This window comes from Hippocampus zosterae, chromosome 2 (genome assembly GCF_025434085.1).
Source record: "Hippocampus zosterae strain Florida chromosome 2, ASM2543408v3, whole genome shotgun sequence".
Classification (NCBI taxonomy): domain Eukaryota; kingdom Metazoa; phylum Chordata; class Actinopteri; order Syngnathiformes; family Syngnathidae; genus Hippocampus; species Hippocampus zosterae.
The window spans coordinates 34,325,183-34,342,058 of record NC_067452.1 but is presented as its reverse complement, the minus strand read 5'-3'; the positions used below and the strand labels follow the sequence as shown (position 1 = coordinate 34,342,058).

Genomic DNA, 16,876 nt, shown 5'->3' with positions numbered 1-16,876 from the left:
CGTCACAACGTCAGAACCCAGCCTACTGGTGCTGAGGCTGAGGATGAGGAGGATGAAGACGATGGCGGTGATACAGGAGCAAGGCTGAGTTCACCCTCCCTCTTCTCTCTTCCCCCCTTTTTTTATACCCCCATCCAATTTCCAGTTTGGACCACATCAAATAAAAGGGCACCCTTCGGACGCCGTAACGATCTTCACCGCCCTCGTGTCTCCTGAGCCGAGACCGAGATGGGGAACGAGGCGAGCATGGAGGGCGGCGGGCAGCCCGGAGAGGCCGGGATGATGGGCTCCGTGATGCCCGGAGGACGCGCGACCGCAGGGCCGGGAGGACAGCACGTGAAACCCGTCAACGGCTCGGCTGCCGGCGGAGGGATGGGAGTCGGAGGCCCCGGGATGGGGATGACGAGGTATGGCCAGCGGTTCGGCTAAATAGGTGCCCTGGTGTGTGTTTTGGGACGAGCGAAGAATAAACAGAGTAATTGGAAGGTTGCGTGAGCAGAATATCCCTTTGCGTAGCGTGAGAGAGTCACGGCGAAACTACCCACCACCGCACCGCCAATGAAAAAGAAAAAAAAGAACACTTTTAAACCATTCATTTGACACTGAATGAAAGCGATTGCAATCGCGGTGTCATGTGCTGCGATGATAGTATTTCCCCTCTTGCGTGGTGCGATGCACGGACTTGGCGTGACGAGCTGCAGAAAAACGCGCCCGGGCCCGCGCTCGCGCGTGTACACAACCGCACTGACTCACGCGCACGCAAAGGCGAACCTCCGTGTTTGTGGTCTCCCGCCGAATGCAGCATTCGTGCACGTCAGTCACAAAAAAAAAAAAGATGCTTCGTGTAGTTGTTTCATTCTCGAGGGGATTGACACGTGATTCTCGTGTCGCGTGCGTGTGCGCGCGCGCGATTCACGGGGCTTGCCTTGAATACGTGGGCGTGTGTTTGAGGATGTCTGTCAGAGTGGCACTATTACATTAGGGGCTCGATCGCGGCTTGGTTGCCTGCATGACTGACGTAAGTTGCAGATCTGTGTATTTCATGACCGTATGAATTCCTGCCCAATGCATCACACATCATTCCCAGCATTGTATAGTATGATTTAAAAAAAACTGCTCCACAATCAAGCTGACATTGTGTGGAAGTAACTGCAGAAATGGGACAAGCATACAATAGTCATGTTACATGTAGGGCACGCCGTGTGCACATTTGATTCCAACGCATTGGAAGAGTCGGCAGTAGAGTGCATATAGGAGCGACGACATGACATATCCATCATTATATAACATAGAGACTCAGAAGAGGCATGATGACAGCTTAAGCCGCCTTCTAAAAACCGGCAGCTCAGCCGAGGCGGCCTATTCGATTTGAGACTGCGCTGAGTCCCTCAAATGTGCTGGAGTAAAGGTTTGGGTAGCACGCAGCACATCACATTAGGTATTGATAACACTAGAATAAGAGGCCATGTGAACAGAATGATCACGTGCACAGTGTGTTTCCCTTTCCAGGCCCCTCCCATCTTCTTCATTTCTCGCTTGCAATTCCTGCACATCCCCCCCTCCCCTTATGTCGGGCTCCCTCTCTCCATTTGAGCACCCTTCTAGAGGGAGGATGCTTCAATGTACTCTTCTGTTGCTCTTCTTTCCATCACTTTACTCATCTCCTCCCAGCTACCGTACATTTGTGCGGTCGTAGAATTGGAGTATGAGGCAGAATGAGAATCATGCACCTATTTGTATGTTAGCATCAATCCGTCCATTCATAACCGGTGAGCTGGAGCCGAGCTCGGCTGAGTTTGGGCGAGAAGTGGTGTACACGCTGGACGGGTTGCTACGGGCACATTTTGACAAACAACCATTCTCATTCACATTGCAGCGGTTCACAAAAGAGGTGTGATTCAAACTAGTAGCCCTTTGCATTAATCAGTAGCCAAGATGAAGCGCTCACTTTCAACAAGTTTGGTCACCCCTTATATATGCTTGCCTTGTCCGAGAATCGTAAAGCATTTGCTGTTTCTGTTAATATAGCCCGGGGGGTAGGAAACCCGCGGCTCCAGAGCCACATGCGGCTCTTTAGCGCCGCCCAAGTGGCTCCCTGGAGCTTTTTCAGAAATGTTTGAAAATAGAAAAAGATGGTGGAGGGAAATATATTTTTTTGTTTTAATATGGTTTCTGTAGGAGGGAAAAACACGACACAAACATTCTTAAAGTTTTCCAATGTAAAAATGTATAGAATAAATATTAAATTTCAACGTTTCTGTCAACGAAGATTTGTGTCATCGCCTGCGACACGTTTCAATTAGCGAAGCGGGATGCCAGGCAGGTGGCTGTTGCAAAAAAAAAAACCAAACAAACCCAAAAAGTATTTCATATCCAATTCCCCGAGGGTACTGGCAAAGAATGAGAATGTGGAGGGCCGAGAGAAGCATTTTAAACCAGTGCACGTGAGCTACGAAAGTGAACACGCTACAATAGTGCATCCCATGCCTCCGCGTCAGGTCTCGACGAAGGTAGGTAGGCATGCGTTGGTAAGTGCGTGCAGTAATATAGCCAAATGGGAAAGCCACCTTTCAACCCTACATCACAACACTTTAATGTTAAGACTATTTTTTGGATAAGGTTAGGCAGAGTTTAAAATCATCCAGATCATCTCGAAAGGAAAGTCATATACATATATCATATATAGTCACATTTGCAAACATGTCATCATTCATTTGGAGACACTATCACAGAAACCTGCCTCTATCCTCGATGTCGATTATTTACAGATCGATTGTTGACCTGCATGAGTATCATCAGTTTTACTTCTGTTCTTTTTTTTACACCAACAATAACAAAAAAAATGACATTGCGACACAAATTGGTCTATGTGCTATCGAACCTGGGCCTGAGCGATGTGCCCAACGGCTTCAGCACATGGAGTTGATAGTTCAATGGCTGTAGACCATTGCCTTATTTATAATAATAGTAACAATAATAATAATAGTGCAATGTGCATAAGCGGTCATAGCCTCATTTTCAACCAATCACAAGCAGGATGTCAGTGACTCCATCTCCCTGCTACTGTATTGGACATGTGCAGCCTAATGTGCAAAGACATAAAGATGGAGGATATAAAGAGAGCTGAAAGGAGCTGCAGAAAGCGAATGCAGGAATAAAGGAAACAAGGCTGTCGAATGGACCACTCTCTAAAGGGCATAGAATGAGATGATGGTGGGTGGAAGGAACAGAGGGATGTCAAAGGCCAATTATTGAAAAAAAAAAAAACAATTGCATCTTTGCAACCACTGAAAATAAAGTTCAACATACGATCATCCGGAAAATAAATATCAGCCACATTGACAAAGCTGGAGTACGTTTTTTGATGTCGAAAAACACCATAGTTTCATCTTTTTATCTTCTACAAGATGCAATTGGCTGGCGACCAGACTGGTTGTTCCCCGCCACTTGCCTCAAGTCAGCTGGGATACGCTCCAGCACATCCATCAGCCTAGTGAGGATAAGCAGTATAGAAGATGGATGGATGTTTTATGTTTGAACAGAATAAAGCGTGAAGCACTATGTGATGTCACATTTCATAAAGTCAAGTCAAGCTTATTTGTATCGCCCTTAATCACAGAAGAGTCTCAAAGGGCTCACAGTGCAGAGGTCGTGGGTTCGATCCCGACTCCGGCCCTCCTGTGTGGAGTTTGTATGTTCTCCCCGGGCCTGCGTGGGTTTTCTCCAGGTACTGCGGTTTCCTCCCACATTTCAAAAAAGTTGCAGGCTGATTGAACACTCAAAATTGTCCCTAGGTGTGAGTGTGAGCATGTATGGTTGTTCTTCTCTGTGTGCGCTGCCCTGTGATTGGCTGGCAACAGGTTAAGGGTGTCCCCTGCCTACTGCCCGAAAACAGCTGGGATAGGCCCACCGCGACCCTTGCGAGGATAAAGCGGTTCAGAAAATGGATGGATGGGTATAATATACTCACTTACACGCACACAAAGGCAGCCACATGGGGTTCTAATGAAGCAGGTGACTTACTTCTGGGTTAGAATAAATTGCAAGGCAATTTTATTATCATGTACAAAGAGTACATGATAATAAAATTCCTAAAATCTGTGATTTTTTTCCAAAAACCTTTTGCATTATATACTTTATTCACAATTTCATGTGCAACATTATATAGTGGTAATTAATTAAAAATAATGTTATAGTGTAATGTGTTTTTTGTTGATACACACAAATGGAAATGAATTTCAGTTAGTTAGAATAAACTTCAATGTGTAAAATCTGGAGTTACAAGATATGTGAAAGACACACTAATTTCTGGCTGTTTTTCTTTTCTTTTTACATATTCAACATAAAATGCTCCAATCACAGCACTGAAATGTGCACCAAACTGCAAAACAAAGGAGCCCTAATTTACTGCAAATGGGAGCTACACATGCTCTAAATACATAAAAGCCAGGAAAAAAAGGAAAGAAGAAGAATGTGTGAAGTCTGGATTGGTGTAGGGAGAAAACGAAGAAGGGAATAAAGAGCAATGATGTCCAGATGGCTCAATGAAAAGCACTTCGAGGGAGAGAGAGAGCGAGAGAGAGAGAGAGAGAGAAAGAGAAAGCACATATGGAGCAGAACATTCGCTTGCTGTAGCGTCACATGCTCATGTTCCATCTGACTCAAGTCACACATGCCAGGCCGGTTTCTATGTACTCTTGTTGTGTGTATTTGTGTATGCCTGTATATGATCTACTGTATATGGATGGCTATCTCATATAATTATGGACAATTTGTTGCCGACCTTACTTGAAAAAAAGAAAGAGAAAGAAAGAAAGAAAGAAAGAAAGAAAGAAAGAAAGAAAGAAAGAAAGAAAGAAAGAAAGAAAGAAAGAAAGAAAGAAAGAAAGAAAGAAAGAAAGAAAGAAAGAAAGAAAGAAAGAAAGAAAGAAAGAAAGAAACTGTCACAGTCAAGCATTACAAGACTGGAATTTGCTCATCTGCATGGAGACAAGCCACAAAACGTTTGGCAGATGAGCTTTTTGGCAAGTCACATCGTCTGTATGTTTGCTAATGCCCAAGTGAAGGAGAAGAACAATATTCAGTATCTACTCTGAAACTTGGAGGCTCAATTATGTTCTGGGGCTGCTTTGCTACTTCTGGCACAGAGTGGCTTCCTGAGCATCAACAACTTGCGGTTGATAATAGATGAATGCTCACGTTGAAGGGGCACAATTGGGATAGAGTGAGGATACGTTTTGAGAAACGTCAGAATGGGGGGATTATGGCATGTCGCTATCATTTTTTATTTTTATATTTTTTTTATAGATGATAGGATGTAGCTGGAAGAAAAATGTATTTCTAAAAACAAAGTCTTACTGGTAATTTTGGGCACACCATGCAAAAAATGTTTATACTGTAATAGGCTGTTTTATACAATGCTTAGACCATGATAAGGGCAGCCCGGTAGTCCAGTGGTTAGCACGTCGGCTTCACAGTGCAGAGGTACCGGGTTCGATTCCAGCTCCGGCCTCCCTGTGTGGAGTTTGCATGTTCTCCCCGGGCCTGCGTGGGTTTTCTCCGGGTGCTCCGGTTTCCTCCCACATTCCAAAAACATGCGTGGCAGGCTGGTTGAACACTCTAAATTGTCCCTAGGTGTGAGTGTGAGTGCGAATGGTTGTTCGTTTCTGTGTGCCCTGCGATAGGCTGGCAACCGATTCAGGGTGTCCCCTGCCTACTGCCCGAAGACAGCTGGGATAGGCTCCAGCACCCCCGCGACCCTAGTGAGGATCAAGCGGCTCGGAAAATGAATGAATGAATGAATAGACCATGATATACTATGGTATTATGCAAAGTTGTAGCTGAGTGACACTTCTCTGGGGACTCTGGTTCCCGCCAAAGAACACACACATATCAATTGGACGCTCATACACACCTGAAAGACTTTCTTTCAGCTCAGCTGCCTTTCGATTTTGAATTGAGTCAGTGAATGTCTAGTTTTACCAGTTAAATGTAGAACGATGAGCTGGCTGTCAGTGCTAGCCAAAAAATGCTAAGCGCTAGCATGAAGAGCCTGTCAAGAAACGCACAGGAAGTAGTACCGCAGCTTCGCAACATCAAAATGAGAATGTTATGTGTTGAAAAAGAGACAATTGTTATTGCAAAATAAGAGGCTCTGAAGGTGATAAAATACAAAGTAAAACGCCCCACTTCATATGCTCATTATTTTGAACATTTTGAACGATTCCACCAATACTGATGCGAAGGCTCTTGTCGCACCGCACATTTGCACTAAATCTGGCGCTGTCATTCTGACAGGTGCTATTTTTGTGATTGTGTTCCTGCTTTATCTCAGAAAATGAGCATTGTGTTTACGGAGAATTGTGTCAACTTCCTGTGACTTCACTGTTTATTTCGGAGGCCATTAATCTGTGCCCGGTTATTTTTCCTCCCTCGCTGCAGTTGTGAAGGTCACACCGTGTTTTCTCATTATGTTGTCGACCAGAATTTGCCACGTGTTCACATGCATGTACGCTTGTAGCACGGCAACGACACAACCGATATGGCCACTGTACTGCGCGTTACGTTGACTCCTATTAGCCTTTAGTCTTGTTTTGTGAAGCATTCTGACAAACAACTTTATGACTCAAGTGTTTGCTTTTCCACAACATTACACTGATTTACCTCCCTGTCTGTCTCTTATCCTTCACTGCGGTTTACTCAAAGACGGTGGTAGAATACATCGGCCGACCCCAACATCTCAAACACTCTCAACCCATCTACCGTACGTTGTCTGCAATGTCTTCCAGTCCGTTCAAGAAACGGCACTGAGTGAACTAAAACCTTTTCTGTTGAGTTCATTTTCTGTTCTGTTTACCTTAATTAAGAAATGGCAGAAGGAATACTCTGCCTCATTTCTTTTTGGGAGTGGCAGGGGGGAGTAAATGAGAAAATTAACAGATGACAATGCTAGTCATATTCTACACTTATTCGAATTGAAATCCCCCTTGAGTCAAAAGTCCACAATCAATCCACAAACCTCTGACTTCCCTCTCACGACTCCCTTTACATTGCAAGGATTGGCACCTCTGAATACGTACAAATGAAATGTTATTGTGGTTGGCATGAAGAATTGTGGCGGGGGGTGGAGGGGGATTGGGAGCTTTCAAAAAGATAGGTCATTTTGTCGGATGTGGTCAAAGGTTTGCGCTATGAAATCGATGTGTCTCCAGTAAAATCTAACAATGAACATGTGTGAACATTGATTTTATTTTGAATACCATGGCGTATAAAATGCCAACTAGCTGTTGGAGCAATGCTAGTCTGCTTATCCACTACTGGCGAGGTGATGTTGAGCAAGGCAGTGTCCCCACCACCCCAGCTCAAGAGGTTTCACTCTGACATCTCTTCTTGAATGCCTGCATGTGTCTGATTTGGCTGTCCATGGAGTGGGCAGCACAAAATGTACACCAGAATGGACGTTTGAATTTCCCGTTGAGGGATTATGATGAGTTTAATTAAACACACACACACACACACATGGGTGGGAGGACTTCTGACCATAGAAGAGGACTTTCGGACAGAAAGAAATTCCCACACCTTACCAAGAGGAAGCTGAGTCAGGCATCTCTAAAGTGGGGTCTCCTCTCTCTGGGGTTGAGGTCAGTGACATGGTTAAAAAGCTCCTCCTTGGCAGGGAAGTTTCTGAATGTTTTGGATGCTGTGGGTCTGAGGATTGACATATCAGGGTTGTAATTCCCACTTTTTAAGAAGGCTGGGCTTCCCTGTTTAAGGTAATGTCTCTGCGGCCCAACCTCAGATAAGCGGAAGAGAATGGACGGATGGAAACCTAATACAGTGATATTCCTCTACAACGAAACCTACATGGGCGAAAATACCCCACTTGTGTGAAAAAAATCTTCATGCATCAACACCATTCCCACTTTCTTGACCCCCATACAATGAAAAAAAAACCCTGCTGCGTTATACCAAATCTTTTTCTCTGCTCTTGCCTCGCCACAAGATTCACTACAACGAAGTCTAATCCAACAGCGACCTCTACTGCTTCGTTCGGAAACGGCAACAGCAACCAGCACACTGGTTTACACATGCGCAGTAGTCCAGGAAGTGTTTGTTATTGTTAGTCAGACGCAGCAAGAACGTTGCATTGCTAAAATGGCTACAAAACGGACCTTTGGATGTCAAGCAGCTAAGACAAGAAGAGCTCTGACGCTGGAAGAGAGGGGAAAAGTGATCAAAATGAAAGACGGAGCAAGCAAAATAAAGACATTATCTTAGAAATTGATGTCAGTGAAAGTGAATGCTGATCGTAAATTTTGCAATTGCTTTCCCTTTTTTTCTTCCTACACTGCCTATATAAAGTGTCAAATAAGTTTATGCTCATACTTATGCACTATTGGAATAAAAATAAAGAGTATACACACGTTTGTGTGTGCATGTACACTTACGTTTGTGTGTGTGTGTTTACATCAAATTTACTACAGTGAAACCCCCCTGTTGTGAAAAATTACTTACTATTATTTCGTTGTAGAGGAGTTTCACTGTATGACGATGCTTGGTGGCAGAGAATGTCAGGGATGAAGGTTTTCAAGTATGGTGTTGCATGCCAAATATAATCATTATTTCAGACCATCCTTCTTTTCACTCTGCTGCACTTTAACCAAGATCATTTTTACACCTGCCTCCATTTGTCATGGCTTTTCATTTCGGGGTTCGAGGCGATTTGAGTCATTCCGTTCGTGGCCGTCTGGCTCATTCATTTTCTGTGAAAAATCTTCATCCTGTTTTGTTTGCGTTGTAAATCATCAGGCTGCAGTCAAATGCGCAATGATGTTTTCCCAGGTAATGTAATTGCTGCCTGGGAGAATGGCATGGATGAATGTTTGCGTATTGTGTGAAACTCTTTGTGCTTGCACCTTTTACAATGCATTTTCTCACGATTATTATTCAGAAGCAATGCTGCGGAAAACGGTGTCTGAATGATCCTGTGGGTATTGCTTCTGTTTACTTGCTGACGATGCCCTTTCGATTTGAGTTCGAGTGATGAATGATTCAATTTTAAAATCCTTATGGTACTTTTTTTAGAGGGGGGTCAATGATCAAAGGCATGGCATCATCTGCTTTTTAGTTTTTCATTCAAACAGCCTGATAGTTTCTCAAGCAATTCTGATCTTCCATGACACTGGAAAGGTTTTACAGTCTCTGGAGAGGTGCAGTGCTCTTCCACGACAATAGGAATACAGACAAAAGGCATACTGTAGCCTCGATGTTTAAAATAGTACCACAGATGTGAGACAGATGGACGATTGATAAAAATCCACGGATTATTTCCTCCTTGGCTGTGTAACCACTGGCCAGTAGATGAATCAGCTGATGAGGCAAAAGTGAGATGGAAAAGATCAATTCAAGCAAGCTGCAGCACCAGTAAAGCAGATAAACATCTTGCTAATTTCCTGTTCCATTTTATACACAAAAAAATACAGCAAAGAAGGACTCACCGTGTTTACTTTGCTAACATCGAACTTGTCGCCGCCTTCTCAATACTGAGAATGGTGACGCTCCGTTCCGAAACAATAACGGCAAAATCTTTTATCTCGCTCTTGCATTGGATCTCACCAGACTGTGTTTCGATGTTGAATTGAAGCATTGAATTTTTTGAATTCATTAATGATTTTTTTTTTTCCAAGCCATGCACTGAGGCTCATCCTTTTCCTAATGTGCCGCAATGCCATCACCAGCTTTTAAGCCTCTTATTCCGTCTTCTTCCACCACCACCTAAGTCCTTGAATCAGTCGAGCTTTGAGGTTCTTGTTGAGTCACCCCATCAAATACGCACATGAGACTGTGTGTGCACAAAGCATGCAGAGCCATGACGGATCCTGGTTGTGTGTGTGTGTGTGTGTGTTTGTGTGTGTAAATGCTTGTATGTGTATGTGTGTATGTATATACTGTATATATATATATATTGGATATATACACACAGTATATACAATATATATATATATATACACTGTCATGTTTTGGTTTGTGACCAACAGGTGGCACTGTAGGGCTCTCCCTGCAGCTGCACACCTGTTGGCCGTTATTTTATTAGCTCTTTAAAAGGACTCCTGGCACGACCACTCGGTGTCTGGTCATTGTTTGTTTGTTTGTTTGCTTGTCCTATCATGTTTGTTTCTGTCGTGGTTCTGTTCTAGTTTTTTTTTTTTTTTATCTTCAGTCATGGTTTTCTTTGATACTTTGGATTTGTTTTGTTGTTAGGACTTTGATTGTTTAAGATTTAGTTTTCTGTGTTTTATCAATACACTTCTTCAAGTACACCCTGCTCCTCCCTCCTTTGGATGCAGAGTGCACTGCCATCGCTCTACCAAAGTAGGGCCAGATGTCTAATTCTTGTCTTCTTTTTCTTCTCTTCCAGGGGACCAATGGCTCAGATGGGTAGCCCCAAACCTGGCATGCAACAAGGAGTTCCAGGGGGAGGAGGGATGGGAGGTATAGGAAGTGGGATGGGTGGAGGAATGGGAGGTGCAATGGGAGGCGGAATGGGAGGTGGGATGGGAGGAGGGTTGGCCACAGGAGGTGGAATAGGCTCTCGAAGCGGTGAGCCTTATCGCCTGGCGACCCATGACACGCCAACCTCCCCTCGTCATGTGCAGTCAGTCCAGGGGTCCGGCACGGGGCCGGGCTCCATCCACGGGATGAGTCACAGCCCAGCTGGTACCGGCATAAGCGCCCATGCAGGACAGAGTCCCGGCCAGCATGCCTCCAGAAGAAACCTGCAAGTCGACTTCAACAGTTCGGGCGGCTCCAGGACGGGCCGATCCCCCTCGGTGTCGCCGGACCGCGGCATGACACCCACATCACCCTACTCTGTGCCACAGATCGCGCCCATGCCAAAGAGCAAACTGTGTCCAGTGTGCACCACCACAGAGCTCTCCAACCCACCAGCTGTGCCCAACTACAACATCTGCACGCAGTGTAAAGCCACTGTGTGTAACCAGTGTGGATTCAACCCCAACCCACACCTCACTGAGGTAGGTCACGCTTATTTGTGTCCTGTCCTGGTGATTCAGAGAATGAAGTCAAACCTGGGGTCCGTTTCACAAAGCGGGTTGAGCAATAACTCCAAATGTTTCAATCCTAATATGAGGGAAACTTTCAATCTCAAAAAGGGAATTCAAATTTGCATTGACCCGAACAACAATGTTCTCTCACGCCACTCCCTCTCTTTAGCAGCTTGCACTGCTTCCTGAAAATGTGTTTAAACTCGCCGTATGAGTGCAATAACATTTCCAGCTCTATTGGAGTGAAAAACGCAGCCCTCCTCTACCCCGTTGCTATGGTGACTCCTCGAATCGGGCATCCATTGATGTTGTCTTTTCATAGTCGTGGTGCACGTGCTTGCTTATCTCCTGGCAAAGACACTCCGAGTTGATTAAACTGATTCCAATCTGCTGTTCTGGAACCGGAAATTCAACGTTTCCTATTGCAGAGTAAATCAACCCACAGTTCAGCATTAGACACAGAGTTTGTTGAACACTCATTGTGAAACAGATCCCTGGATTAACAATACCGCCTATAACAATGCTGCATGAAAACTGAAACTTCTAAAACCAAACCTAGGAGTAGTAGTAGTAGTCGCAGTTGTAGTATTTCAATATATTGATTGGTCAGTGTCATTGAGTGTGAATCATTACTGTCATACAACCTAACCGGGAATTGGTTTATGCTGGTTTAAGTTACAAATTTGAAAAGAGCCTTGAGCATCTTTGTCGCCTCGCCCTTCTAATCTAATAAGTGCCACTTGCATCCATAAATTGTCATGTCACAACATCAGATAGCATTTAGCGGAGTCGAGTGATGCCAATTAGGGGGATCAGCCAGAGATTACACTTGTTTTAATTATGTCAGCGTGTAGTTTATTAGTGACGTGGCTCTTGCTGTTATTCTGTGGTCTTGACCTGGAATTGTAGTTAGACCGGCCTGCATGTATTATACAACGTGGACTAACATAGAGGTTAACAACAGCAATTTTGTCCCTCATCACTAAGAAACATTTTTGGAGCTCAACCGTGTTTTACAGGAGGCGCTTGCCTCTTGTGAAACATGGATGAGTCGCATCGAACCCATTTCTATCGTTGGGTGCTGTTATTGTTACTTCATCATTTTAAATGGATAACATTTTGCGAGAAAATCTGCTCTTATGAATATGGATGAGGAATTTTTTAACGCCCACACACCCTGATGCATTTGCGGTTCTTTTCTTTGTTGTTGTTGGGAAACCTGGGAAAGATGTTTGAAAGCCTCATTTGTGAAGCTACTCTGTGAATAACTAACAGCTAGAAAAGTGTGGGCGTTGACCCCTTTCACTGGGAAAAGTGGACAGTAGGTGCTTGAACACCCACATCGCCAACAGGTGCGATGCCTCTGCAACTGACATGGACACGATTCAGCATCCAATTGCCGGGCACACATAGATAAGCATAATATAAATAATGATAATAATAATAATAATAATCTATGTAATACAGGATTGTATTTCATGGTATTTATGAACTGATGGTTAAGTTTAGCAACCGCTATAAATTGCAATATGTGGTAACATCCATATCGTGAAAGCTTTTCTCGGTCATATTTAACATTTGTTTTAAATAATTTCATGCAGGAATTAGATATGCAGATAAACTCTGCGGCTTTTAAAACTATTCCACCCTAAATGTATTGAGCTTATTTACAGTACAGTATATGCAAGATTTGTATGGAGAACAGTCTAGACTGGGGGTCGGTAACATGCGGCTCCAGAGCCACATGCGGCTCTTTAGCGACTTCTCGTGGCTCCCTTGAGCTTTATAAAAAATGTTTGAAAATGGAAAAAGGTTTTGATAGTAGGCTAATATAGCTGAAATAGATAGAGATACATGTTGCAGCTCTGAAAAAGGAGAGCTGTGGTGTTGGTTTTTTAAAACGTACACTTTATTTCTGCGTTTAACAGTCTCGACAAACACAGACACGTCTGCGTCCAACTTCCGTCCTCTTCTCATTCGATTCGGGAGGCGTTCAAAGACAACCTCCGAAAAATGGAAATTAATGATCATTTCACTGACACTAAGAAAAGCGAAAATAATGCACCAAAATTTAAAAAATCAAATGAGGAAATCACAAAATAAATTATATGGGGGCATTTGTGAACACACAACAAGGGAATGAATAAAATAAACAATTATGAGACAGTCCAGTCTCCTACATACATACAGCATGTTTCCTTCATTGTAAGTTTTATGGAAGGCATTTATTTTTTTGCGGCTCCTGACATATTTGTTTTTTTTGTTTGTTTTTTTGTCCTATATGGCTCTTTCAACATTTTGGGTTGCCGACCCCTGGCCTAGACATTTTGCAAGTGAAGTTGTCTCGGGTGGTGCCGTCTGTGCTTTGTATTATATCTTAGGTTTGACATCGGTGTTTATGTTGTTGTGTTTAGAAATGACTGTGAGCAAAAGCGAATGGTTACAACCAGATGATTGAAATTTGACAGTTTACAGAGCAGCGCATCGAAATGGAGTCAATAATAAATGGAGCACTCAGTCTGTGTATGCTAACTTGGGACCAAAGATATGAAACACATTAGCAGCCCATTGTTGTAATGCAAACTGATGAAATTATATTTGCTCGTGTCTTCAGGAACCATCTTCATGCCGAGGAATATTAGACCCACTCCATTAGTAAAGTCATCCAAGCAAAAAAACATTTTAACCAAAGTGCCTTCAGTGTATGGAAATGGAAAGTTTCTGCATATCGTGTAGGAGCTGTTTTAAAATACAACTACATCCTGACTAAATTACATTTAAATCAAATACAAATAGATGAGTGGTCTTTTCTTTTCCACTTCAAACACATTGGTTGAAGAATAAACACAGAAACAGAAAAAAATCCCAACCAAACAGATTTAGGGAAAACATCGTCATGCTGTATTCCGTACTCTGTCCAAAAGCAGTTAATTGTTTCTTTTTCAAGTGAAATTATAGCTGTTTAGCATAAAGACAAATTGATTTCGCAATACAATTAAATACACCATCCAGGTGTCGAAATCCCTTTGTCCGAGCAGACGTGATCTCCATTTTTGTCGCTGTCACCGTGTTCGTTGTTCGGCCAAGTAAAAACGGCCACCGGAATAGGCCAGCAAATTCCGAAGAAACTCCACGTGGCGTTGTCCTCGCCAAAATCAGCCATAGCGACACCCGCTGACTTGGAGTAAAACTGCACCATATATTCAAACGAAGGTTGCGTGCGAGTAAAAGACAAAGTGCGCCACACTGTGACGTCCGCAAGCACCATCTCATGGCATTTCAGAATGAAAACAAAAAAATACACTGGTGAGTTTTTTTTGTGACTAATGGAGGTCGTATCATTTGTTGCTATTTCCGACATAAATGCAGTCACTCAACTCTCTTTCTTTTTCTCTCGCTCTCACTGCCGTTTGTCATCAGACTCTTTTGCCAGCACGTCTTCTTCCCTGCAGCCTGTTTGTTGTTCAACACACTGCATGCTAATTTTAGACTCAGTGTGCACACATGGCTGCTGACAAAAAACTGGGCCTGATTCTGTGTCCGTGTGTGCGCGCTCGTGTGTGTGTGGGGGGGTGCCATGCGTGAAAATGTGTGGAGAAAAGAAGGGATAATTGGTTTCTGCAGAGAAATCTGCAGAGTTGAGCTTCTACTGCCTGTCAAACACATTTCATGTTCTAATTTGTGATTTTATTTTACGTTTTTTTTTAATTGGCAATGGTAGCCGTAGTGCATCCCAAGGGTGTTTGATGGGGATGAGGTAAGTTTTCGGTGCAAGTTCATCAACACCAAACTCATCCAACCATGCCTTGGTGGACATTGCTCGGTGCACCGAAACAGAAGCCGGACCTCCCAAACCTGTTTCCGTTAAGTTGCGTACCATTATCCGAAATGTCTTGCAAATATGACCAATTAAAATTGGGGATCAATAATCCAACTTTACATCGCTTAATTAATTGATTAAGAGGCGTGACCATAGCTACATGTCCAGCCATTTGTCATCTGTCACTTAAGAAAAAGCCAACTGGACAGAATCTCTGGAGCCCTGTTTTTAATTTGGCATGTCCAAGCTTGTCAGTTTTTTTATGGTCGAAATGGGTTTTAGGAAGCCCAACCACCATTTTCCAAATGGTTTGAATAGTGAGATGTCGTCCTACAGATCCCAGTAACCACGCAGCAAAGAAACATTTGTCTGTGTGAATTCACATTGGACAAAGTCGTCTGCTCACATCATATGTGAGTCATCCCCTCAGGTGATAATTTAGTCACTTCCTGAGCATGCAATTAACTTTCACATAATGTGCTGGGAATGAGCTGCTGCAGTGCTACCTCAGTGCATGGCGTTGTGGGTAAATCAATGATTCAGATTGGTACTCTTCTACTTTACCTTCACACGTTTAGCTCTTCCCTTAATCTGTGTCGAAGAGCAAATAAAGAAAGCTGCTGGTTTTATTTAGAAAAAAAGGTGGCTTTAATTCATTCATTCATTCATTCATTCATCTTCCTAACCGCTTGATCCTCACTAGGGTCGCGGGGGGTGCTGGAGCCTATCCCAGCTGTCTACGGGCAGTAGGCGGGGGACACCCTGAATCGGTTGCCAGCCAATCGCAGGGCACACAGAGACGAACAACCATCCACGCTCACACTCACACCTAGGGACAATTTAGAGTGTTCAATCAGCCTGCCACGCATGTTTTTGGAATGTGGGAGGAAGCCAGAGCACCCGGAGAAAACCCACGCAGGCCCGGGGAGAACATGCAAACTCCACAGAGGGAGGCCGGAGCTGGAATCGAACCCGGTACCTCTGCACTGTGAAGCCGACGTGCTAACCACTGGACTACCGGGCCGCCCTAAAAAATAACATGTGACATCATAATCCTAATCATGACAATGGGACACAATACATGCATTCAAAAACAAACAGGCCTGCGCACCATAACACAAATCAAGGCAAGCAAAAATGTATTTATCCATGTTTAAAATTTATTTATTTTTTTTGCGATTGTCCACGAGAGCCTCATTTGGGGTCAGAATTCTGCAAAGGTGGAGGTTGGGGGCAACTCGGCGGTGGCCGTGGACATCCACCCGTGGATGCATGTCGAATCTATCTTGTAGAAAGAGTTTTTTGGGGGGGGATAAAGATAAAAAATATTCCATTCGGGTTTTTTTTGTTTTTTTTAAGGGTCCTTTTGGATGGACACAAATCATCTTTTGGAAGCAAAATTTTTAAAAAATGAAACTGTACAAAAACAAGAAATAATTTTCTATACTTTACAGCCTGTAATTTTTTGTCCATTTCTAAATTGTACAACCTCTTGGTTAAAGTTGGTGGATAATTTGTCAAAATGTCAAAACATCGTTTCTGTCTTCAGTCTATGACTGGGAATATATTGACTAAAGCCTATAGGGGGCACTACGTTGAAGCTTATTGGCCTCCCCGCTGCCCTTTTCCTCAAGAAGGCATAAAGGTGCCCTGATGGCTCTACCATGATCTTCCGACTTCTTCTCCTTCGACTTATCTTCACGCCCTTCCTCACACCCTCGCTGCTTTTTTTTTTCTTCTTCAAACTACCCTCCAAGCTGTCTGCCAGAGAGATGGGGGAGGAGGATTTATCTTTCCTCCTTCATGGAGAGGATCAGGTCTATTCTGGGAAAGTAGGATGAGATGGAAGGTAAGGGGGAGAAATGGGTGGGGGCGAGGCGTGAGGATGGGGAGAAGTGAGGTAGACGAGGACTCTATCATCATGTGTTAACTTCGAAAAGTTCCTTTGGTCAAGCAGGACAATACTGGATCCACACACACACACACACACACA

At 43.6% G+C, this 16,876-nt stretch overlaps 1 protein-coding gene across 2 annotated transcripts in view; it reads left to right on the top strand.

Moving 5' to 3' along the window:
• bsna (bassoon presynaptic cytomatrix protein a) overlaps nucleotides 1-16,876 on the top strand; it is an 83,950-nt gene continuing 67,074 nt past the window's right edge. The window contains exons 1-2 of one of the 2 annotated variants that reach the window (XM_052057320.1): nucleotides 1-407; nucleotides 10,418-11,033. In XM_052057320.1, the coding sequence (XP_051913280.1) occupies nucleotides 229-407; nucleotides 10,418-11,033 (795 nt within the window). In that variant the 5' untranslated portion in view covers nucleotides 1-228. The remainder of the gene's footprint in view (nucleotides 408-10,417; nucleotides 11,034-16,876) is intronic. The other variant, XM_052057322.1, reaches the window with a different exon arrangement.